At 38.8% G+C, this 25,453-nt stretch overlaps 3 protein-coding genes and 1 non-coding gene across 5 annotated transcripts; 3 read left to right on the forward strand and 1 right to left on the reverse strand.

Annotated features, from left to right (window-relative positions):
• Positions 1–8,439: 8,439 nt before the first annotated feature.
• On the reverse strand, positions 8,440–8,511 carry TRNAQ-UUG. Its single transcript has one exon. It is a non-coding gene; the product is annotated as a tRNA-Gln (tRNA).
• Positions 8,512–12,320: 3,809 nt separating this feature from the next.
• On the forward strand, positions 12,321–14,178 carry LOC121802652 (double-stranded RNA-binding protein 3-like). Its single transcript, XM_042202333.1, has 3 exons — positions 12,321–12,794; positions 12,990–13,209; positions 13,289–14,178. The coding sequence occupies exons 1-3, from the start codon at positions 12,549–12,551 to the stop codon at positions 14,044–14,046; spliced, it is 1,224 nt and encodes a 407-aa protein (XP_042058267.1). The 5' UTR covers positions 12,321–12,548; the 3' UTR covers positions 14,047–14,178.
• A 3,737-nt stretch (positions 14,179–17,915) lies between these two features.
• LOC121802664 (glycerophosphodiester phosphodiesterase GDPD1, chloroplastic-like) lies at positions 17,916–20,781 on the forward strand. Its single transcript, XM_042202343.1, has 6 exons — positions 17,916–18,093; positions 18,168–18,343; positions 18,898–18,957; positions 19,334–19,711; positions 19,800–19,996; positions 20,222–20,781. Exons 1-6 carry the CDS (start codon positions 17,997–17,999, stop codon positions 20,457–20,459), a joined length of 1,146 nt encoding a protein of 381 aa, XP_042058277.1. The 5' UTR covers positions 17,916–17,996; the 3' UTR covers positions 20,460–20,781.
• A 1,541-nt stretch (positions 20,782–22,322) lies between these two features.
• On the forward strand, positions 22,323–23,426 carry LOC121803388 (NAC domain-containing protein 83-like). Of its 2 annotated transcripts, none has more exons than XM_042203062.1 (3): positions 22,323–22,532; positions 22,666–22,940; positions 23,160–23,426. In XM_042203062.1, the coding sequence occupies exons 1-3, from the start codon at positions 22,379–22,381 to the stop codon at positions 23,340–23,342; spliced, it is 612 nt and encodes a 203-aa protein (XP_042058996.1). In that variant the 5' UTR covers positions 22,323–22,378; the 3' UTR covers positions 23,343–23,426. The 2 variants fall into 2 exon arrangements, with proteins under 2 accessions (XP_042058996.1, XP_042059001.1); XM_042203067.1 differs by having other exon boundaries at positions 22,699–22,940.
• Positions 23,427–25,453: the final 2,027 nt, after the last annotated feature.

Here is a 25,453-nt window from a genome sequence, read left to right on the forward strand (position 1 = left end):
AACTTTACTCTTTATGAACGATGAGTCAAAGGGCTGCAGTCCATAAACTGGAAGTGAGTCAAATCTCGCATGGAAAAAGGAATACGGACATGTTACTTGCGAGTCAAACTAAAGTCTGAATAGACGGGTACTGTCCTTTGGGAGGACTCTTAGAAGGAATCTCATGGAAATCCAAGTAAGTACTATTGAATCATCGGTTCTAGTTATGTGACACTCCCTTGTTTTTCTTGTGGAGCTCGCCCATGATAAACGCGTTCTGGGAAACCATACATTCCAAGATGGGGTTCCTCGTGCTGTTAAACTGATAACCGCAGCTGGAGGTCATACTTTCATATCGTTCTCGATAACTTAGAACGCTGATTCTGGTAAAACATTACATTCTCCATCGTGCTTCGTAGCACGCTATAAGTATCGCTTCTGGATCACGTAGCCACTTGGGCTTGTTACGCCACTTTAGATCACTTTACTAGATCGCGGGTACGATCTCTTTCCGTGTAGGGATGCATCTCCCGAACAGGCTTGAAAGTACACTATTTTCGTTATGACTTGGTCTTTAAAAGACATTAGGAACTTCTTGGTTCATCGTCTAGTATACATATATATATGTATACTATTGGTGTGCTTAAAGGAATGGACTTCCTTTAATTACTGTCTATAGGTAGTACAATAGTACTTTCTGGTTCCTCTTTTCTTTCTCATAATTCCTTGGAGTTAGAAGCTTACCCAAACTGATGGGTGTTAATTGGTCTCATCGCCCTGGAAGGCGGTAACAAATTCTCATTCTACTAGCACTTGGCCGCATATGTCTTACCTACGGTACTTTTCTAAAGCACTCTAGGTTCGCATATATAGTCCACATGACACGTATACATTCATGTCAAGCTCATAAGTCACAGATACTTTAAGCATATCACATGCAAAGTATCAGCTATCACGTTGCATCTTGCAAAAATCTCAATTAAACATTTTCGTTCCCATAAAGGGCTGTGAAAATTCTTTCCTTTTTCTGAAAATCTCAAAATTTTCATTTTCTTTCTTTAAAATTTTCTTTTCTGGACGAGCGGGCGTCGACCCCTGTTTCTGCTGCAGTTGATCGTGTCGAGCTGAGGTGTTGGGATCTTGTACTTAACATTCTGTTCACTTTCTAGCCTAGTACTATCTTTTCTGGACTGAGGCTTAGAAGGAAGGTTCTTGGGTCAGAGCGAAAGAAAAGTGCTCTGATACCACTCTGTCACGACCACATCTCCCTAGTCAAAGAAAGTGTAGCTTTACCGCGACTGAAACATACTGAAACTGTCTTAACTCGTCATAAGATGCTTAAATCAAAAGAAACATTGTCTGAAGTGTGTTGAGGGTACAAATCATGCTGAATCAGAGTAGTTATGGGAAATTGTCTTTGTTAAATGAATGTTCTGAATTTGCGCAACGGAAGAGTACCAAGACAGATGTAATATGTATGAAGACATACTACACCCGCTACCTTCCTACTTATTTGGTCTTCTGTCCCAACACCTCCTCGGCTTCGACAACAATCAACCTGCACATTAAGGAAAACAAAATGCAGGGCTGAGTACTTGATGCACTCAGTGGGCTCATGCCGAAAACTGTTTTTCTTTTAGTTGTCAGCCAAGCTGAGTGAACGCGGGGTTTTACTGAAAATCTATCCCGGTCACTAAAATCTGTTATTTCTTTCTGAAAATAGACTGCAGTCATTTAAACTTCTGATGATATGCCATATCAGCTGCGTGAGTCGGGAATGTGGCCACATTCCACGACCACTGGGCCGGCCAACCTGGCGCTAGCTCACGACCCACGGACCGGCCAACCTGGCGCTAGCTCACGGTCCCTACGTGTACACTAGTCCGAGTAGGATTTACTGACCTACTGGGACCCGAATTCGATTTACCAGATAGGCAACCACAAAATAAAACATGGCATGACAACTCATTCAAATAATCATGCTTTTCACATAAATTCTGAAAAAGAAAGCCCACACATAATGTAGGATAGAAAAGCCCACCTCGTTTGCTTAACTCTTTCAAACGGGCACTGTCTGACTTGAGATTTACTCGTCGAGCGACGACGTCCCTTTTCAAAAATAATATACTTAAATTAGGCTTTAAGTAATCATTGATCTTGCATGAATGCATGCCTAAGCGTGATCTTTTATTTTATCTCTTTCTTTCTAAATATTAGAGATCTAAAATCTTTAATTAAATCGGCGATTTAATTTGTTCCGAAACCGACTGATCTGTTTGGGTATAATATATATTCCCGGATTATCCTTAAGTATTTTTAAAAATACTTTTTGTGGCTATTAAAGCCCGCTTTAAATTTTATCAAAAGCTATTCTACACGGTTTAATATTTCTACTCTTCCGTGGCTTAGGGAATTAATTCCATTAACTCTTGGAAATAATCTTAAGATAATGGCTCCAACCCAAAATAATGGTCCTACTAAATAATTTCTCAGGCCCAGTTAGAAATAATCTGGCCCAGAAAGTATCCTTCGGCCCACTTCTCTTTTCTTTTATTCTTTTCTAAAAGAGGCCCAAAAGAAAACATACTCCCTTCCTCAATCAGCCGATTCCATCGGCTTTTCCCCATTCTTCATTTCCTCCTTTCTCCGAAATTAAAACCCCAAATTGAGAAAGCCCTAGTTTCTTCGACGTCCGCTCCCTCCGCGAAGCTCCAGCTCCGGCGGAGGTCCGATGACGCGCGACGCGTTGTCTCACTCTCGCTCATCCCTGCAAGGGCGAACTCTCTCCCTGATTTGGGAATATCCTCGCCGCGTCGGTCCCTTCCAACCACGGCGAGTCTTGCCGTGCTCCCATCCATCGGCTCCGTCTCGTTCTCGCCAGTGAAGGGAAGTGGCGACCCTCCGCGCTCCTCCGTTTCCTCGGTGGGATCACCATCGATTCACCCTCCGTCGCGTCGAGGCAGCAGTCCCTCGTCGGTGCTGTCCCCCCTTCCCGCGAGCTCGTCGAGCCGCCACCGTCGAGGGCCAGTGGGGAGGCATCCAGCTTCGCGAGGCTTACGCCGTCGCTGTTCGCAGGGGTTAGGCTGAACACGGTAGGGTCCGTTGCCGTTACTGCACGCCGGGATCGCCTGCTGTCTCGGCTCGCCACCGCTCTTGACACCCCGCCGTCGGGTCGCTGCCTCTCGTCTAGCGTTTCCGCCTCTGGCAGCACGGCACCTCGGCCAGAGCCATTCTCCCTCCAAAGCTAAGTTTCTTGTTTAAATCTTTCTAGTGTTGTTAAGTGAAGCTTGCGAAAAAGATACTGTGACTTGAGCATTAGGGGATTTTCTTACATTCTGCTATGATTGATTTGATTTCATGGAGGGGTTGAGCCAGTGGTAGCCGTTTCTATGTTACTGATTATGTTCTGATGTGGGGTTCTAAGGCATACTCCTATGTTCTTGAGCTCATGTGTTCCTAAGTTCTCATTCTTGGCTATCTACTGTGTACTACATGATGCTAGTATGGTTTGGAGGATTTACCTCTTGTGATTGCTGAGTGAGGCTGCTCTTACTCTTGCTCGATTCCTTCCGCTTTCTCTCGGTTCTCCCTCCCTCTTTTTAGCTTGTTACTTTGCTACTAAGTGGAAGGTGTTGTGGTGTGGTATAGTAACCGAGGGGCTTAGAATGTGTATATAAACACATATCTTGTAACTGAAAGCTGCAGAGGCTGAGTGTTGGCTGACCTTGCAGCATCCTTTAACTGATTTTGGTGTTTTGTGCTGCCTTGTACTCTGATTCATTCATGAATTTTGTCTTCTTTTGCAGGTGCACACAAGAGGTGGCATTGTGGGGGCTGATTTCCGGACTATAACCGGTTTGGGTAGGGGAAGCAAGGGCTGTTACCTGCAGCTTTGCAGAGTATTAGCTGGAGGGGAGCCTGCTGGCTGGAGTTTGCCTCCTTCGGTCCAACACTCACTCACATTTCTGAAAGGTATTGTTTCCCCTTCCCTTTCTTAATACACTTCTCTTGTTGTCTCTGTAAACAATTGAGGAGATCTAACGGCTGTTGAAACGAGTTGTCATAACAGCCGAGCTCTTCTTCATGTTTTGATCTTTCTCTCCAGATCACGGAGTTGCCGAGCTTGGTGCCGAACTGCCGAGCTTGGTACCGAACTGCTGAGCTCCCTGCCGAACTGCCGAGCTTGGTGGCGAACTGCCGAGCTTGGTGCCGAGCTATCACAATCCACCAACAGTCTCTATTCATGCAACTAGTTCTCTTTCGTGCGCTTTGGCAGGAGTTGCGACTGGCCAACGAGGCTGTCTTCCCTCGTGGTCTCGCCCTCCCGGCTCGTTTGAAAAATCTGGGGCCGAGACGGCCCGATGACGAAGGCCAAAGTAGCCCTTAGGGATTTCTAAATGTAGTAGTGTAGCTCGACTTTTATTTTCATTGTCAAAGATTGTAATTTAGTTTGAGGTTTTTCTGAAAATTGTAATTGTACCCTTTTTCAAGAAATAAAAATACTCTTTCATTTGTCAATAAAAGTTCTAGTATTTTATTTCATAACTCCCGAGAAACCTAAGTCTCAGCTATTACAAAAGGGGAATTTAATATCAATATCTTGTGCCCATCAAAGGGAATTTAGATTTTTTTAAGTGTTCCATTTATTAAAACACTCCAATAAGTATGGTCCTTTGCATTTTTTTTGTTGTTTTTGGTTGAAATATATAACAAAAATTGTTCTTGAGTTAAATTATCATGCACGTAAAAATCGAAATTCCCTTGCATGACTCAAGTAAATACTAGAAACGAATACAATAACACGTACTATATTTTTATATTTGTCGAGATAGGCGAAAAAATACATTTAATATTAACCAAATGGTGTTGAAGCCATTTAAATTAATAAATATATACTGGAAAAGGCCAATTAATGTTATAAAATGAAAATTAATAACACAACATGTGTGATTGTTTATCCATCATCGAGAGAGGCGAAGTAGGCGGAAAATTACGTCAAGCATTAGTCTAATGATGTTGAAATCATTTAAACAGTAAAGATTAAAAAGTCCATTTAATGCAATAAAATGACTAATGTTGAAATCATTTAAACAGTAAAGATTAAAAAGTCCATTTAATGCAATAAAATGGAAGCAAATATGACGTGTGTGATTTTATATCTATCGGGTGAGCGAGACAATCAGAAAAGTACTTCAAACATAAAGATAAAAGACATTAAATGAAATCAAATAATATTATACGTGTGATTTTCTATTTGGGAGGCAAAGGCCGAAGTAGTCGGAAAAGCTCATCAAACATATAAAAACTTAAAAAAATAAGAAAATGAAAAAAGACATTAAATTAAATAATATTATATGTGTGATTTTTTATTTATAAGGGGAGGAAGGGGCGGACCCAGTAAAGGAGAGGGTAGGGCTTAAGCCATTACCCAAAACGATTTTTTTCAGTTTTTTATACTTCTATTTTTTTAAAAAATTTTAAAAATTGTCTTAAGAGCATCCACAACCGTGCTCTTGCCAGCGGCACGGTTGTGGGCCCGGGCAGTACTATTCATGCCTGCTCTCTGGCAAGAGCACAACACCCACAACTGTGCTCTTCCGCAAGGACGAGCACAATTAATATAAAATTCAATTACACAAAATCATTTCCATAATATTAAAATTCATTTAAAACCCACAATAAATATTACAAATGACAAATAAAATTAAACATTGCATAATTAAAATCCTAAAAATTAAAAATTACATAATTAAAATCCTAAAAATTAAAAATTACATAATTAAAATCCTAAAAATTAAAAATGACACTACTCGTTGCCGAATTTCGCCCACATGTGGTTGATTAGGTCTTCTTGTAGTTGATTGTGGATTCGAGTATCGCGCATTGTGTGTCTTGTCTCGATCCTCTGGGCGACATATGCTTCGTAAGCGGCACGATGTTGTTCGTAGTATTCTTGTTCTTCGCGTTCCGCTTCCGCCATAATATGGGTGAAATCCATTTGAGATTTTGAGTGGGGGATGAATGTGTTGATAGTTTGTATGAGAATTATGAATGAGAGATGAATGAGAGATGATTTGATGTGATAAATGGATGATGAATGTGTGTATTTATAGATGATTTTGGGGAAAAAAAAATAAAAAAAAATCAAAAAAATTCAGAAAAAACGGGAAAAAAACGGCCATATTTTTGGAATTTGGAAAATATTTTTTTTTTATTTTTTAGCATTATTTATAATTAAATACCGATTTTTAAAAAAAAATAAAAAAAAGTTTAAACACAACGGCTATGCCGTTGACGAATGGGAGCGCGCCACGTGTGCGTCCGCTGGCACGGACGTGCTCGATACATCGAGCAGCGCCGTGCCAGCGGCGCGGCTGCAGCGGCGGCGGTCCTGCGCCTTGCCAACGGCGCGGACGGCGGTGGCGTCTTTCGCCACCGCTGCGGATGCTCTAAGCCCTTACTGAATGAACATTGTTGAAGGCTAAATCAGTGAAAACTGAATGATTAAAGGGGCTGAACTTACCTGAAAGTTAAAAATTGCATAGCAAAACGAAGAACCATGGCAGACTACAACTACGGGAAGAAGAAGACTAACTCATTAAACATGACTAATATAATATTATTATATTATAGAATAAATGCCAAAATTGGTCCTGAACATATAGTCATTTTACGATTTTGGTCCTAAACATTATCTTTTGGATTTTTTGGTCCTGCACATATAGACATTTGATCATTTTGGTCCTGCACATATGGAAATTTGATCATTTTGGTCCTCCGTCAACATTTTCGTTAAAAACTAACGGTCAACATTATCTTTTGGATTTTTTGGTCCTGCACATATGGATATTTGATCATTTTGGTCCTGCACATATGGAATTTTGATCATTTTGGTCCTCCGTCAACATTTTCGTTAAAAACTAACGGTCAACGGCCGATTTTTGACTAAAACAATGGGTTGGGTCGGGTCGTGTTTGGGTCGGGTTTGGGTTACACGTTAAGAAAAAAAATAATTATTTTTTATTAATTAAAAAATTATAAAACTTTAATTTATAGTTATTTTTGTTGATTAAAAATATTATAACGACTAAAACATGATGTTATTATACGATTTAAACATGATATTACACGATAAAATAAAAAATTACCAAATTAAAATAATCATTTTTTAATCAAAACAATAAAATTAAAGTATACTAATATTAAATCTATATAATAAAATTAAATAATTAAAAAATTATTTTTAATAAAATCTAAGCATAATATTTTCTTCAAATTCATGAAAAAATTAATTAAAAAATACTATACTTTAATTTTATTAATTAAAAAATATTAATTAATTTTTTAAGAATATTATGCTTAGATTTTAACGAAAATATTATGCTTAGATTTTAAGAAAATATTATTTTTTTCTTAACGTGTAACCCAAACCCGACCCAAACACGACCCGACCCAACCCATTGTTTTAGTCAAAAATCGGCCGTTGACCGTTAGTTTTTAACGAAAATATTGACGGAGGACCAAAATGATCAAAATTTCATATGTGCAGGACCAAAATGATCAAATGTCCATATGTGCAGGACCAAAAAATCCAAAAGATAATGTTGACCGTTAGTTTTTAACGGAAATATTGACGGAGGACCAAAATGATCAAATGTCCATATGTGCAGGACCAAAAAATCCAAAAGATAATGTTTAGGACCAAAATCGTAAAATGGCTATATGTTCAGGACCAATTCTGGCCTTTACTCTATATTATAAAGTGCTAAGTTGTTTTGCCTTAAGAAGCGTGTCAAGCTCTTTATTGTTTTCATTTCTTTTTAATTTAATGATTTAAAATCTAGTATTTTTTTTTACAATTCGATTAGAAATTGAAAATATGCAAAACAAAAATAATACACTCTACATAGTTAAAATTTATATAGAATTTGTGATGTTTTAACAGAAATGGTTGATTTTAAGATGATTGGATTAGAGAGTTCATATGCTGAATTTGTGCTCGAATTGAATATTTTTAATTTGGTTGAATTGTCACATATCCTTTTTGGGATGTCCTATTAAAACTAAAACTTTTCATAAATTGGAAACAACACACTCTACTTTTTCTTCTTCGTTACTTTATTCTCTCTTCATTAACTCACAACATAACACTAAGTAAAATCTCGTGCCGAAAAATCAATGTTTCATATTAATGAGACAGAGGAACTATATATAAGTACTACTCCTATAAAATTTATATGCAGTGGAGCCCTTATTGAAAAAAAATTCTACGTCCGCCTCTGAGGGGAGGTGAAGGTCGAAGTAGTCGGAAAAAGCTCATCAAGCATAAAGACTTAAAAACAAGAAAAATGAAAAAAGACATTAAATCAAATAATATTATACGTGTGATTTTCTATTTATAAGTGGAGGCGAAGGCCGAAGTAGTCGGGAAAGACTTAAAAAACAATAAAAATGAAAAAAAGGTCCTACCGGGAGTCGAACCCAGGTCGCTGGATTCAAAGTCCAGAGTGCTAACCACTACACCATAGAACCGATTTTGAAAGTTTTATTAATTAGTCATATGTATTTACTTCATTGTAGTAAAACATATAGACATGTCAAAAGTTTATTGGGCTTACGTCTTGGACTTTGAAATAGGAGTATGCATTCTCTTCAAATCCACATCAACCAAAATCAATTTGAATATGTTAAAATTTACCTAACATTTTCTCATAAAAAATAATCTACTTTGTTTAATTACGTACATAATAAAGGAGAGACAAGATTTGTAACTCGAGAAGCAAATGAAACTTGAGCTAAATAAGACAATCACATCGTGATAAACCCACAGTGCGAATACCGAAAAGTTATACAATGATTTAGAGCCTCCATAGTGGGCGGACGATAGTCCACCCGATGCATCGTTCGCGTCCTATACATCATCCGTCTCACTGCGGGTCACGCGGACGATATCGCGGATGATAACGCGTTTTCCTTTTTTTTTATTTCTTATCTAATTAAACCTCGTTTCTTATTCCATTTTCCATACCAAATTTTCTCTCTCATCTTTCACTTTCCCCACACACCAATATTTCTCTTCCAATCTTTCTCACAAAAAAAAATTAGACCCGACGACGACTGGAGTACCTCGGAGGGCAGTACTCGGGCCTTGACCCGGGCCTTATTCGATTGCGTTCATGAGGTTGCGGCGGAATGCTTGGCCGAAATGGGGCGCGAGAGTGAAGCAGCCGAGCAGATCCCGAGGCCGATTTGACGTTGGATTACCGATGAGCTACAATGAGGTTCTATCTAGACAGGCCTCAATGCGCAACCAACAAGACCATGCTCAGCTCATGAACGACATGATTGAAGAAGTTTGGGACCGTAACCGCCATTGAAAACTTGTAGTTTTTTTTTTTATTTCGTACTGTAATGTTTGAACTTTCAATTAAATGAAGTTTTTTTTTCCAATTTTTGTATTGTTTTAAATATTCAAATAAATAAAATCCTTAGGGCGGCCTATAGGGCATCCCACTGCAGGTGAATGGGTATGAGGATAAAATGATGATGTGGCGGAGCATAGAGCTCCCTATAGGGCGGACTATAGGGTGCTGAATTGTGGATGCTCTTATGGAAAATGTTCCATCTAACTAGAAGGATCACTAGCACAAGCACAATTGAAAAGATACATTGATATGAAAATAGACGTTGAGAGCATCATTAACCCCATCCCCATTTCAGGCCCCAAGTCCCTTCCACGTCATCATTCCCCTAAATTTGAGTCCCAGACCACAAATGCTCTAACCCTGCAGGCCTCATCCGGGGCCACAACTATTAAATTGCACTATTCACAACTTCAACCTATTTTACTCGTAAAATAAAAGACGTTGAACAATTCAAACCGGGAAAATTCATTGTTCAGTCTAAAAAAAGAAAATTACAAATCCTAAAAAAAGAAAATTAAAAATCCTAGAAAAAGAAAATTACAAATCCTAGAAAATAAAAATACAAATCATAAAAAAATGAAAAAAAAAACTACTTCTTCTTCATCTGTGCACGAAGATAGGCGATCATCTCATGGTGCAACTCGAGATCGAACTCCGATATTGTCGAGGTATCCCTCGATGTCAACTCCGTCAGCTGGCTCATCAGCCAGGTAATACTCATATCCCACATAGCGGAGTAGCCCGTTGTTGCCTTCCCCTTCGCTTTCCTCATTGCTGTCTTTGTTCCCATCGGACGACTTTGAGTGCTAGGGGATGATAGGAAGACGTCGTCATCTATCACGTTGAGGTCGATTGGCGGACCTTCGCTCAACGAATAGTGTCTCTTCGGCGAAAACTTTGGTTCTCTTCGGTGAAAACTTTGGTTCTCTGCCCCACCGGTGTACTTCGGGCTCTTCTCGACAATCTTCCAAACGTCGAAGTACTTAAAATTCTTCTTCCCGTCAGAGAAGAACTCCGCCCTGGCCTTCTCCACGAGGTCCATCTCGCTGTGCCCGCTCGGCCACATCCGAACTACGTTAATCCACTTGCCATTCTACTTGTTCATCTCCTTCTGGACCCGACCCCAATACTTGTGTAGCTTCACGTAGCTATGCTCGAACGACCCTCTAGGACGACCAGCATTGTACTTCTCTGCAATCCGTTGCCAAAACACTTTGCCGCTCTGCTGGTTGCCGATGATAAGATCCTCGGAGACGTCGACGAAATTCTTGGCCAGCCACAATGTCTCCTGCGGACTATACTTCTTCGGCCCCTCATCATCCACAACCTTGTCATTGCCCCTCCCTTCAGCGGGCTCCATGTCACTGATTTCGTACTCATCAGTGCTAATTGGCGATGTTATTTCCATGTTGGTAGGCAACCCCGGACTAGGCGTTGCATTAGGGTCGGGCGAAGGAGGCATGTGCCAGTTGTTGGCGTTGACGAAATCGTCCATTTGTCATTGGTCGCTGTTAAACCAATCCATAGAAGCCGGAAATATTGGAATACAAGAGGATTGAAATTGAGAAAGTGTGGAAAAATGATGCACATATGGAGTATATATAGGTAATAAAACGAAAAAAAAATTATATGTTGGGGACTTGAGGCCCGGCCCGGAACGCATGCCGTGCGGCACGGGCACGATTAACGCGCGGTCGAGAAGGGCCCCGGGCGCGTCCCCGGGACCGGCCCAGGCCGGAAAACGCTCTCCTCCAACGCGTCGGGACGCGGGCCGGGACCCAACAATGGTCCGGCCCGCTGCGTTAACGATGCTCTGAAATGTAAATTGTGATGCTCTTTAATTACTAGAGCTAGTTTGTTACATAGGAGTAGTAAGTATGATGTATTTATAATTTGATAAAGATTTTTTTTAGATATGAAATCAATTTGTTCAAGTAACTTAGCTTTATAGTAGTAGTATTATTTTTTCAATGAATTTTTTTAATTGACGGTCTCCCTCACATTTACATTCTATCACAAGTTACGCAAATCAAACTAAATTTCAATATAGAAAATAGTAACAACGACCTTCCAATAACTAATTATCACATGATAATCTATCTAAACTTGATTTTGGATAGCATAACACCCGAAATAGCATAATACCAATTATTTTGGATAAATTATCGGAAAAGCTAGAAAATTTGGCCAATTCATATTCATTCTTGCAACTTTAAAATATAACAAATGAGTATATCATAACTTTGATATTTTTTCTCAATTATCCCATCGATTTAGATTTGAAGACAATTGTGTATGATTTGAAGTCAAAATACATTAGCCTATTTATTAGTCTTGAATCTTGATAATTTGCCCCATTATTTTTATTACTGAGGAACCTAATTTCAAAAAGTAGTGAAATTGGAGTTGAATTTCTAGCAATGAAGCACGATGTATTTCAAGTGGGCATTTTAAATGCCCCTCATAAAATCTGTCATTATTAGAATGCAGTATGGTGGATGAATACATTTCTAACTTTTTATCTTCATATCCATAACTACATGTCTTATCAAATTAATATACAGAAAAAAATGTTTTCTTTATGGTCAACGATATACAACAGAATTCAAAATCGTTATAAATGTCTTTAATAAGTATTACTCCTACTTTTGAATTACATAAAATCAATCCTCCAAACCAAAAAGGTGTAGCAAACACAGCTTTTCGTTTACTAAGAAGCCAAAAATGATTATATTATAACCAGGGATAATTGGTCTAATAAATTTTAAATCTTGAGTGCAATTTTTAATTCTTCACGAATTATTTAATAAAAATTCAAAACTAATATATCAAAATCAATTTATTTCAGATAAATGAGTATCATTTTAATCACCATTCATAATAAAATGACGCTATTCTATACAAAAATAATGTGAGTATATGTTCTCACCAATATCTCTATTGTTCACGGGAGGGTTAGTATGAAGCTTTCTGAAACCGAACATTTCCACATCAACAAACATTCTCAGCATCTGTATTCTGTGTATAGATAAAAGCCCCCTCAAATCTTTACTCCTCACTCAAAGAGAGAGAAATGAAGTGAAGTAGGTGAGATTAAGCGAGTGAGAGAAATCTTTACTCCATCATCTCTCCTCCAAAAACACCATGTTCAAAAACCAACTTCAAGAACTAGCTCAAAGAAGCTGCTTCAACCTGCCGTCATACGCGTGCGTAAGAGAAGGCCCCGATCACGCCCCCAGATTCAAAGCCTCCGTCAACTTTAACGGCGAGCTCTTCGAGGGCCCCACCTACTCCTCCACCCTCCGCCACGCTGAGCACGCCGCCGCCGAGGCCGCCCTCAACTCCCTCTCCGCCCGCGGCCCCTCCAAATCCCTCACCGCCCGCGTTCTCGTCAGTTCATACATAAATACTTCTTCAAATTAGTAGTAAAAAAGTTTTATTATTACATATTCATTCTCAATTTGTACTAGTAACTTCAAATTTTAATGAACTTTTTTTTACCAATACAAAATGTTGTCGAATAGTATTTTGTACTATGTAATAAGGTGTAGTTATATTTTATTTGAATGTGTGTTGTGTGTGTAGGATGAGACCGGAGTTTACAAGAATTTGCTTCAGGAAACAGCCCACAGAGCCGGTTTAAAGCTGCCAGTTTACACCACGGTCCGGTCGGGGCCCGGACACGTGCCGGTCTTCACCAGCACGGTGGAGATCGCCGGAATGAGCTTCTCCGGCGACGCTGCCAAGAGCAAGAAGCAAGCGGAGAAGAATGCTGCGATTGCTGCTTGGTCCCAATTGAAACAAAGTACTGTATGCTTTTTTTTATTGCTCCTACTATTCCATTGCTGTGTAAATTGAGAATAAAATTGAAATTGTTTTTGTAGTGCCTTTGTCGGAACAAGAAAATGTGGGCGGCGGCGGTTCAAATTCCGGCAGAGTGATAAGAAGAAGAGATAATCATCATCATCAGCAACAGCAGCAGCAGCAAAGTAGAGCGAGAATGCAGAGGCCTAGTATTATCCAAAGAGACAGCAACAACCTCCTTAATAAACGGCTGTGGAAGTTTCCGGAAGCTTCTTTAGAGACGGCTCAGAAACACAGCAGCTTTCTCTCTCTTCTCCCTCCGCCGCCGCCGCGGACGGCTTCCAAAATCCTGCCACCCTACTGGCCGCCCGGTTCCAAATCCGCAACGCTTGAAGAATCTCCTCCGCCGCAGTTCTTGGATGAGGATCACGAATGGATTAACAAGATTTGCGCCGCCATCAAAAAAGAGCCCGGCAGCTCGAGTTCGAGTTCGAGTTCGAGTTCGATTTATGGAGGGAAAATTGGAGGAGTCTACGGTCAATTTGGGGCAGAAATTGAGAGAAGAACAAACTTTTCAACTCCATCAACATGTCATGATCTGGAAATTGGATTGATCCCCAAATTCTCCGGAGCTCAGAGATTCGCGCCCGCGGTTCAAATTAGGTCTGTGATTCCGGTGTGTGCGGCTCCACCGGTCAGGCTGAGATCTGACCAATCGTTGCCACTGAAACAAGCAGCTCCAGCTCCTCCGCTGCCGTTGAAACAAGCAACTCCAGCTCCGCCGCCGCCATCGTCGGAGTTAGTATTAGCTTCATCTTTGAGTAAGCTAGAGTTGTGAAAAAAAAATATGATGAATTTTCAAATCAAGTGTTGTAAGTTGAAGTGATTAAGACTTTAATCCCTCCTCTTTTTCGTGTTAATCAAGTAGATCGAGTGGTATTAGAAATATTGAAGTATCCAATTTTTGCAATCATATCTCGTTTACGGCAAAATGTTAGTAAAACTTAAAACTAATTGCCTGGCTATCGATTATATTTAGTAGTTGAGTTGAGTTTTGAAAAAGTGTGGAATTTGAAATAATTTGTAATTTATGTAGTAGTTAGTATACGATAAAGGATGGATTAGTGTAGTGATTAGGGATAAGGAAAAGATGAAACAATAAATGAGAGGGAGAAGGGGCAGATGAGAAATTGAAGGGGGGCTGGGCTGGGCTGGGACTGAGAGGCTCAGACAAATGCAGCGATAAACGCAACCCCATTTAATTTTGCACGTCACCGCAATTAATGGCGTCTGTCTGTCTTCACCAATTAATATAAAAGCAGCGAGCATTTCAGTTAGGTCTCTCTCTCCATCTCTCCTCTTTAAATGCTGCTGGCCTGAAGTTTGTATATAGTTAGAGTGTCCACAATGGTGGAGCCGCGGCTTGGTGCGCGGCCCCCCATTGCAGAGAGCCGAGAGGCGTGGCGCAGGGCCGAGGCCGAGGGCGAGCCGCTGCCTTCACGACGCTGAGCCGTGTGAGCCGCGACCCTTCATTGCAGCGGGCCGCGGATTTTAATTTTTTTTTGTAAATTTCGAAAATTCTTTATAAAATACTACACTTCCATTCCATTTTTCCAACTTCATTTCACTTCCATTTTTCTCCAATCTTTCCAATATTTCCTTCCAATTTCAATTCAACCTTGCAACTATGGATTCCGACGATAAACAATTCCAATAAGCGGTAGATCTGGAGTTCCAAAACCTTGTTGCAACGGTGCAAAGTGAAGCCGACGAGGCGGAAGATGCGGCGGCGGCGGTGGCAGTCCCTCGGCCATTCTATCATCGGCGCTATTTCGACCGTGATCATGCCGGGGCTGACCACCGGCTGATGGAAGACTACTTCAACGAGAACGCCCGTTATCCGCCAGAGGTTTTCCGTAGGCGATTCAAAATGTCGCAAAATCTCTTCGTCCATATAGCAACGTGTTTGCCGCAACGGTTCAAGTGCTTCAACTTGCGATATGATGCCACCGGCCGACCCGGCTTGTCGACATAACATAAGTGTACGATGGCAATTAGGCAGCTTGCCTATGCCGGGCCCGCTGACATGTTCGACGAATACCTACAGATGGGCCAAACGACTGCCCTACAGACGTTGAGGCAATTTTGCAGGGGCATTAAGGATATCTTCAAAGGGGAGTATCTACGGAAGCCATCGGCCGATGATTGCCAGAGATTGATAGATATGCACGGGACTGCACATCATTTTCCAGGGATGTTGGAGAGCATCGATTGCATGCACTGGGAGTGGAGGAAATGTCCGGTGGCTTGGAAGGGGCAGTTCACTTCTGGTTTCAAAGGCAGACATCCCACGATGATTCTGGAAGCCATTGCTGATTACCGATTGCGAATCTGGCATGCGTATTTTGGGGTCGCTGGATCAAACAACGACATCAACGTTCTACGATCGTCACACCTGTTCAATGAGGCAGACGTCTTTGGCGTCGATGCCCTAATTGGAGTTATAGTTATTTATGGAGGAAACTGCCATTAAGAGTATCCACTATAAGGCGGACGTCCCCAATAGCCCCGCCCCCTTTTTTGTCCACAGCCACAATTTTTTTGTCCGCCCCCAAAAAAGGTTTCCGCCACTATAGGCGGACACTGCCAATAGCCCCGAAATTTTATAACCAATTTTTATTTTAATTTCTTCCTTTAGTTTTAAAATCATCGGAATTTAAATAATTATAAAACGAGGTAATTGAGACCGAATATTCGTTGTATTGGCAACGGTAAAATTATACAACGAACATTTAAAACAAAATACAAATAAAAACGCCGCCACCGTCTAATCGGTTGGGGCGTGGGAGAAGACCTCCACGGCTGAGATGGAGGAGGAGTTGGACTCGATGCCCACGGCGGGGAGATTGACTCCAACTCCATGGCTGGGACGGAGAGCTGCCATATCCCGACGGCTGAGAAGAATAGCTGTCATATCCCGACGGCTGAGAAGGATATCCGCAATATCCCGACGGCTGGGAAGGATTGCCGCCATATCCCGATTCGTGCGAGTCGGGTAATTCGTCGTCTCCATCGTGCACTTTATCGATGAATTTGACTTTAATTTGTTGAAATTAATAACTTGTTTCATAAAATGACTTGTTTCACTAACTAAGATACTTTATCTAATCAAGAAAATCTCATTTTATTGAATCAAAAATTGTTTTATTGCTACAAAATGTTAGTACTACTACTATTTGTAGAGATGTGTGAGAAATGGGATTTTGGGTTGGGCCAACTCTTTAAACCAAACGATTGTTGCTTCGGTTTTGAAGCATGGGTTGTGCCTATAGGGTCAATTTTATTTCATTTGTTTTTGAATTCACGTGCATTGTAAAACGACATTGTTTAAAGCTTGAAATTAAATTTACCTAATTAAATGAGTTAACGTAACTACGCCCGTTGAAAATGAAACCTATATCAAGAGGCTGAATTAGTGCTATAATAGACGTTGCTTAATAGGAGTGTAATAATTTAATACAAAATTAATAATAAATAAATAGATTTTAAATTTTAGATACCTTAAAATAGCAAAATAAATTATTATTTGGATGAATATTTCTTTGGTCCGCCAAATAAAATACTAGTACTATCTCCATTATATAATAAAAGTTCAATTTTTTTTATTTTAGTCTATCTCATAAGAATATATGATGAGTGAAATATAGACTTCTATTATAATGAGGTAGCATCATTTTTTCCGTTTTTTATTACTAGAGATTCCGTATTTTGTGCCTATTCCACCCAAAATTTAAAGGTTGTGATTTACCTAACCAAACCTTCATTTTTCTTTGGATATAATCCTTTCAATTTTAAGAATAAACTATACTTCACCTTTATCCAATAACCGCCAAAAAAATAAAACGACATGATGCAATGTGGCCCGAGAAGATTGAACATATTGATGACTCATTTATTTTCCATCATAATTTGTGCCATATATATTCTCTCCGTTTAATAAATATAAAATATTTAATTTTAATATAAAATTTTATATAGTCTTATTTTTGAGTTAATGTAAAAAATAAAATGAAAAAATATAAAAAATAGAATTAAGTGATATTCAGTTTCATAGATAAAATAATATTAAGATATAATATAAGATTAAATTGTGAAATTATTTTAGTTGGAAGAAATTAGCTATACCTAATTATTCCATGTTTATCTAAACCGTTTAGGATTGAATTGTTGAGATTGAATCTTATGAACCAAACACATTACATATTTAATCTCGATGTATAATCTTGCAAACAGAATATGCTTTTAGTGTTGTTTCTATTTTTAAAAATGTTCATTTTAAATGGAATAATTAAATAATTTTTGAAAAAAAGTTACAATTAGACAGAGGAAGTATTATATACAGCTGCTTGTATTTTATCTATCTACTTGTCGTATGATATACTTGAAATATCAGCATAATAATTACAGAAAAATAAATGGAGGATATAATAAGTGTGGAGAACAATTTAAAATAAATATAACCTTTAAGCGCATACGATTTTTAAGGAGCAGAGAGTTTCTATAATTGGAAAAATGTTTTTAATAATGAGGGATGACTAGTAAAAAATAATATATATATATCCAAATGAATAAAGCGGATTTTTAGGAATGAGAAATGGAATATTCCTCGAAGCCGACTCCCGCCTTAAATAGCCATCGTTCAACCGCTTCCCCAACACAACAAATTCGACAATACCGATTGAATCCTCTCCTCCTCTCTCGCTCTCCATTTCACTCTCTACATCCACAATGGCCCTCAAAGCCGTTCACGTCTCCGACGTTCCCAACCTCGATTGTGTCCACGACAATGCATCTTTCTCTCTCTGCACTTCGCGGTTCTCGAAAGGTATCGCCTCGAATTTCAATTTTGTTTTTCGTTTCAGCTGGATTTTGATCGAAGCGCTGCGTTTGGAATTGCAGGTGTGGACATTGAGAGGGCTAAGGTGCCGAAATTCCTGGTGATCGGGCACAGGGGGAACGGGATGAACATGTTGCAATCATCGGATTTGAGGATGAAGGCAGTGAAAGAGAATACGATCCTTTCGTTCAATACTGCCGGAAAACACGCCATTGATTTCATCGAGTTTGATGTTCAGGTACGAATTCATCTCTCCGTGTTTTTTTCCTGAATGAAGCTTGCGTTTGTGATTTTTCCCCTTGTTTCCACCGCCGTCGCCGTTTTCCGCGGTTATTTTTTAACACGCTTATTTGTTTTTTCTCCAAGCTGAATTCGCCGATTTTCGGTGTTGTTTACGTAATTTTCGCCATTTTCGTGAAAATTTGTCTTTTCCCACCCTTTTCTATCACTACTGTTCAAAGCGGTGGTGCGTTGTCGCCGCGTAGGGACGACGTCGTTTTGCCTTCCAATTTTTTTTTTTCTTGTTCAGCTCAATTTTATTTTCGGAAAACAAACAATATCACATTTGAGGTGCTAGATTTGATCAATTTGAAAATTAACAATTTCGCCTGTTAATTTGATCAAGATACTGATTGGTTTGCTTTTGTGGTTTTTCCTTATTTTCTTCGTTATGCGTGGATGGAATTCTATGTTTATGGTCTTTGCTCTTGAATAAAAAAAGTACTCGATCTAGTGCTTTTGAAGCAAGAGTATTGGACAGGGGAGTAAAGAATACGACTCTGGTTTTTGTAGGTGACAAAGGATGGCTGCCCCATCGTTTTTCATGACAACTTCATCTACTCTGAGGAAAATGTAAGACCTTCCCCCTTTTCTTGTTTTCAGCCTAATTTTGGGTCATTTTAGATGTTATTCATAGCCTTGAATCATATCAGAAGTTGGTAATTGTTGTCAATCTTTTCATAGCCTTGATTATATATGGTGAATCGTTTCAATGCAAGACCTTCTTCGCCTTTTTTCTTGTGTTTAACCTAATTTTTGGTCATTTTAGATGTTATGATTACATATTGTGTATCTTTTCAACCTAATATTGGTAATATTAGGTGCTAGTCATAGCCCTGAATCATATAAGAAGTTGATAACTCTTCCCAATCTTTTGATAGCCATGATTGTATATTGTGAATCTTTTCAATGTAAAAATGATTTGAAGAGACATTAATGTATGTTTCAGGGATCAATTTTTGAGAAGAGAGTCACAGAATTGTCACTCTCTGAGTTCCTTACCTACGGTCCTCAGAGGGAGCTTGGTTTGGAGGGGAAAACATTGTTGAGGAAAACAAAAGAAGGAAATTTTTTAAATTGGGCCGTTGAATCTGATGAACCCGCATGCACTCTGCAGGAGGCATTCGAGAAAGTTAACCCTTCTTTGGGGTTCAACATTGAGTTAAAATTTGATGACTACATTGTATATCAGCAACAGCAGCTAACCAATGTGTTGCAAGCTATATTGCAAGTGGTTTTCAATCATGCCAACGAACGGCCAATTATATTTTCCACCTTCCAGCCAGATGCTGCTCTTGTTGTCAGGCAACTCCAGAACACCTACCCCGTAAGCTGTCTGAACGAACTCAATTCTTGAAAATTGTTGCAATATTGATCTCTGATTTGTAATGGTTGTCAATGTTTGTTGTGTGCAGGTGTTTTTCCTCACTAATGGAGGAAACGAGATCTATGGTGATATAAGGAGAAATTCCTTGGAGGAAGCCCTCAAACTATGTGTGGAGGGTGACTTGCAAGGGATTGTTTCCGAGGTGAGGGGCATCTTTAGACAACCGGGAGCAGTTAAGAAAATCAAAGATCTTCAACTCTCTTTGCTCACATACGGCAAACTGAAGTGAGTATATCGATTAATAGATGCATACATGCTACATTCTGATTCACACCTATGTAGTTTAACAACACGATATATAGGATCAGGATTGTATGAACTTAAACTCTCTTTGCTCACATACGGCAAAATGAAGTGGATGCATACCCGCTACATTCTGATTGACACTGTAGTTTAACAACACGAGTGTATTGAGTCATAATCATGATTGTTTGGTGCTGTTGATTTCAGTAATATGACTGAGGCCGTGTATATGCAACATTTGATGGGGGTGGACGGGGTGATCGTGGATCTGGTGAGGGAGATATCGGAAGCCGTGTCAAAGATGGCGAGGCCGAGGGGCGACGTCGAGGAGAAGATTGTAATGGAGGGAGAGGAGCAAGTTATAGTAGAAGGGAGCAGGCCCCAGTTCTCACAAATGGAGCTGGAATTCTTGTTGAAGCTCATTCCTGAGTTAATACATCAATAATGATGATACAATACACACCACCACCATTGTATAATTAGTTGAATTTGAGGGACTAATCTTGTGTGTGTGTGTGTGTTTGTGTTTAGGGGGTCTGTAGTTTCTTACACTGCACATATTTCTTTTTTCTTTTACTCCTTTTTCAAACTTAGGATGATTAGCAATTGGAAAATAAAAGCTCTATTTTGTATAGGTTAATGTCTAGTCATTTTCCAATTAGATGTCCCAAGTCTTACTCTCTTTTCTTTATCGGAGGATTGTATGTCAAAGCACCTTTGTACTGTAATGTATGTAGGGGTTAATTTTAATGACATTTTCACTCTAATTTGTCAATTCTATATTTTTTTATAAATTTTTTGTTCCCATTACCCGTAATCACATGCAAAACCAAAGCTGTTAAAGAAAGTTTAAAATTTTATTAAATAATGAACAATACTAATAAACCATTTACAACAACACACTTATTTCTAGTAGAATTCATGTATGCGATTTTATACACCCATTCCACTTATAAGGATTTTACCTTAAAACCTCTCAACTCATAAATAATAGTACTAAAAAAATAATTGTATCACCTAATTGAAAAATACTATACTAATGTACAAAGAAACGTCGTTATTGTCTAAGAGCATCAGCAATGGCGGACGTCTACGCGGAATTCCCACCAGCGTGCAGGAATTCCGTGGCGGACGTCCGCCATTGCGCATCCCAGGTACGGATACGGAATTCCGCGAAGGAATTCGCAGTTCCGCGGCGTTCCGCGGAATTCCGCGGGGAATTCCGTGCGGACATCCGTCATTACGTTGACGCCCGCGGAATTCCGCCGGGAATTCCGCTCTAAACATATTTGTTTGAAGTCGAGAGATTGAAACCAAATTGAGGGTCGAGTCCGAAGAGGAATAGGATTTCCAGGTGGCCAATTAAAACTTTACTAATAAAAGTCAATATTTAAACGTACGTGTAGTTTTTACCTTTTTATAATATTGGTTTTACCAATTAAATAGTCAATGGAAACGTCGAATTCGAGAAGAATTAGGAAATTAGGATTTCTCAAATTAAATTCATAAAAACAGGAAGAAAAAAAGGCAACCCAAACCTTAATTTGGGTTGAAAACTTTCCATTTTTCTTTTCTAAAATGTTAAAAATTCTCTGCATTCTTCTTATAGGCCATCCACAATGGGGCGCCGGGGCGCCCTAAAGCCCGCCCTAAAGCCGCCACGTCAGCATTTTATCCTCATGCCCTTCCACCTGCAGTGAAGCGCCCTAAGCATTTTACTATTTTTATTATTTAATTTAAATGTTTTCAAATATATAAATGCAAACATATTAAAAAACACAATGATTAACTAAAAGAACGGCAAAAAATTATTTGATTTTTTAAAAAAAATTACACGAGTTAGAAATAAAAAAATGACTATCCTACAAAAACTCCAACTTTCGGCTCAACTCATCGCTCAACCTCTGGAGGCGCTCGGCTTGGGCCGGATCCGTACACTTCATAAGGGCGTTGTGCGTATCCAACAACGTCCGCGCCATCGAGGCCGTTGCCAAATCCGCGTAGGCAAGTGTCGCCTGGATCGTCGCTGGGGTCGGGGTCGAGGCCGTTAACAAAATTCTCGAATTTTTTTAAAAAAAACTAAAACGCGTAACAAAATTCTCGAATTTAAAAAAAAAACTAAAACGCGTTGTATCGTCCGCGTCACCCACAGTGGGCGGACAATGCCCCATCGTCCGCGGACGACGCATCATCTTTCGTCCGCGATGCCACAATGACGGACGATAGCGCGCCCGAGGTCTTCCGCCCCATTGTGGATGGCATTATATAAAGATCAGCACCATATGTCTCAAGATAGCCCACAAGAAAATTTCCCTCTCTCTCTTAAACCTACCTTAAAAATCTTTCCCTCTTTCTAGGCTGAAAATGGAGATTGCGAATCTTCCAATTGGTTTCAGATTCAACCCCACCGATGCAGAGCTTCTGTACTATTTAAAGAAAAAGGTTTTGTCTTTGCCATTGCCAGCAAATGTCATTCCTGAATTGGAAGCTTTCCAATTCAATCCATGGGATTTGCCTGGTTAGTTCTTGTTTTCTCTTTGCTGATTTCAAGAACCGCTAAAATTAACTGATATGAAAAATGATAGAGCAGATTTTTTGTTGGGCTTGTTCAAAATTGCATCTTTTTGATTCATTTTTTCTGATTTTGGAAGAAATTTCAAAACAAAGGTCTGATTTTGGTGAAGGTGGGTTGAATGAGAAGAGGTTTTTCTTCTGCAAAAGGAAGAAGAATTTGATGAGCAAATGCAGCAGTTGTGGGTACTGGAAATCAAGTGGCAAGGAAAAGCAGATTGTGGCTGGAGAGAGCAATCATGTGATTGGAATGATGAAAACATTTGTTTTTTATCAGGGTAGGAACATGAAGACTCAATGGATTATGCAAGAATTCACTATTGCTGGCCATCTCAAGACACCATTCTTGGATCAGGTAATTCACACTTTGTATGATAGAGTTTTAATGCGAAAATAGTTTTAAAAAATAGTATGATAGGAAGAAAAGTAGTTAAATGATAAAGTTTACTGTGAAAAAGTTTGCTTAAAGTTAATTTGATGGACGAACTAAAATGATAAATATATAAAATTTGATTATTTTTTTAAAAAGTTGTCTGAATTGGACTAAGATTTTATGGTATTTATGTTTATGCAGAGGCTGATGATGAAAGTGGGGAATTGGGTTGTTTGCCGTTTGTACCAAAGGGTGATGAGAGCAAGAAATCATGGGGCAGCAGAGTTAGGACACTCCATTGCTCAAACGACGCCGTTTATACCGATGTCGCCGTGGTCGTCGAGTGAGATCACTGACATCTCTTCTAGTGATTTAGATGAGTAGTAGTATAGGGCCTAATGACATGTAGTCTCATTTTGTAATGCAATTTCAATTTGGCAAATGGCAATTTCTTGTTTATTTCTTTCACAGATAGATCAACTCATTAAATCTAAATATAGGACTATCCCAAATCATATTTTAATTCTTTAATTCGTGCCTAATGTTGACTTAGTAACGAATGGAATAAATAAGCAAAGGCATCATGATGGTGAAGCCAAAAAGTGTTGATTGACTTAGTAATGCATGGACAAAGAAGTACTACACCAAACGACGTAACTTGATAATACTAAACTCGAATTATATAGTACGAATTGTTGGTATAGTAGTTGAGTTAAGTATGTTTTGGAAGATGTTGTTTTTTTCCTAGGGTGAAATTATGGTTTGCTAAGGTGATTGTCTTGCAATAAAAGGGATTGCTTACTTAGGCTGCAACCCACAATAAAACATTTGATTTTTTTTGCAATTAATGATGGTTTAGTGGGCATGTGACCGAACACGTTGTGTACGACGTCGTTTCTCCCACCATCTCGGGCTTTTGCACATCGATTTCATATAACGGCAGATCTATGGGTGGTTGACCCCCTAGACTTGAACAATAGCCTGTTTTTTTAGGGTCGAACGAAATTGTCATGATCGTTTTTTTAGCAACAGAGATAACAAGATATAGAGAGTCATGCGGCAGAAATAGTGGTCGGGAAACCAATAAAGGCCTAAGTGAATAGAATAGTATTGGGCTGTTATTAGTTAAATTGAGTGTTATTAGTTAAATTGAGACCATAATTTGTTGAAAGTAAAATGGGCTTTAATTTCGAATCATTAGTTGGACCTATATATTTATGGGTTTAGTCTTTTTCTTTTTTCCTGAAGTAGGCTTTATATAGAGTTTGATTAATCAAATGTTGAATTACCTTTTACGACCAACCAAGGATGATTTATAAGAAGTATTAATTATTTTAAAAAAATATTGATCACCCAACTTGTCAATGAGAACACACTAATGAAATTGAAATTAAACTCCGCCATGGCATTTACACCCCGACGACGCTCTATAATGAAGAATAAGACATCAAACTACGTCGTTTTCTTTATTTCAGCACCCAAATCGCGTCTACATTTATTTCAAATTAAAATTATACTAAACATAGTGTCACAAGTCATTTTAATTTTTTTGTCAATTCAAGTGTATCAATTGATTTGATATATATGTGATCTATTATAGTGTTGATATGGTGTAGTAGTCTTCCTCATTTTCAATTTGAATTTGAATGGTAGGCTCAAAGTAAACGCATTAATACGACATCGTATTAATTAATTTAATGACCTTCTTAATTTCCCCTAATTGCCAGTCTTTCATCTCAGCTGCTTTTGTAGAATTCTTTACCTCATTTAATAATTAATATGTGCACTATACTTGTCTCCACATTGCTAAATAAAGGCGAAAATGCTTACAAATTGCATTTCAAACTTATTAAGTCTAACCTTTTATATTTAGTGATTACTTAAATATAAGATGCATAATTAAACACTTATTTATTAATAATCACCATTGATTTTGAATGTTTGAAGTAGTATAGCTGGTCTTGATTATGTATGTTAAAATACTTGACTCTAAAACCTTGATACTCAAGAAAAGTAAAAAAAAGAGTCTTGGTTTATGAGTTTATCCAATGTTTGATACTTTGATATATAAGAAAAGCCAATAAATCTGTTTTTTCAACTCCACTTATTTTTTCATCATTTTTTAATTTACGTATCAAACAGACCTAAAGATATTGATAAATTTCAAACTCAAATTTCCAGTTATAGTTTTGATAATCTCCACTGATTAAACCATATTGGTGTTAGGATCGTCGACTGCAACATTAGTTTGATATTGTCCGCTTTAGGTCAAGCCCGCACGGATTTGTTTTTGGGTCACTCCTCAAAAGGCCTCAAACTAATTGGGTTGGATAGAAATTATATACACCTTCCAACTTCCCTCACTCATCCGATGTGAGATAGGTTTGTAACCCAACACTTGGTTGGATAAGAAATTAAAATTCAATTACTAAAATGTTCTCTCTAAGTATGTGAGTATAATTAAAAAAGACAGTCAATAATATACACATCTTTGA

This window comes from Salvia splendens, chromosome 1, assembly GCF_004379255.2.
Source record: "Salvia splendens isolate huo1 chromosome 1, SspV2, whole genome shotgun sequence".
NCBI classification, from domain to species: Eukaryota; Viridiplantae; Streptophyta; class Magnoliopsida; order Lamiales; family Lamiaceae; genus Salvia; species Salvia splendens.

What these genes read in the sequence shown, in the direction of transcription:
- LOC121802664 (XM_042202343.1), top strand. Translation starts at nt 17,997, where the DNA reads ATGGCCCTCAAAGCCGTTCACGTCTCCGACGTTCCCAACCTCGATTGT. An exon ending in CACTTCGCGGTTCTCGAAAG is followed by an intron (nt 18,094 to 18,167) that starts GTATCGCCTCGA and finishes TTGGAATTGCAG; the next exon opens with GTGTGGACATTGAGAGGGCT. An exon ending in TCATCGAGTTTGATGTTCAG is followed by an intron (nt 18,344 to 18,897) that starts GTACGAATTCAT and finishes TGGTTTTTGTAG; the next exon opens with GTGACAAAGGATGGCTGCCC.
- LOC121802652 (XM_042202333.1), top strand. Translation starts at nt 12,549, where the DNA reads ATGTTCAAAAACCAACTTCAAGAACTAGCTCAAAGAAGCTGCTTCAAC. An exon ending in CCCTCACCGCCCGCGTTCTC is followed by an intron (nt 12,795 to 12,989) that starts GTCAGTTCATAC and finishes TTGTGTGTGTAG; the next exon opens with GATGAGACCGGAGTTTACAA. An exon ending in TTGGTCCCAATTGAAACAAA is followed by an intron (nt 13,210 to 13,288) that starts GTACTGTATGCT and finishes TTGTTTTTGTAG; the next exon opens with TGCCTTTGTCGGAACAAGAA.
- LOC121803388 (XM_042203062.1), top strand. Translation starts at nt 22,379, where the DNA reads ATGGAGATTGCGAATCTTCCAATTGGTTTCAGATTCAACCCCACCGAT. An exon ending in CAATCCATGGGATTTGCCTG is followed by an intron (nt 22,533 to 22,665) that starts GTTAGTTCTTGT and finishes TGATTTTGGAAG; the next exon opens with AAATTTCAAAACAAAGGTCT. An exon ending in AGACACCATTCTTGGATCAG is followed by an intron (nt 22,941 to 23,159) that starts GTAATTCACACT and finishes ATGTTTATGCAG; the next exon opens with AGGCTGATGATGAAAGTGGG.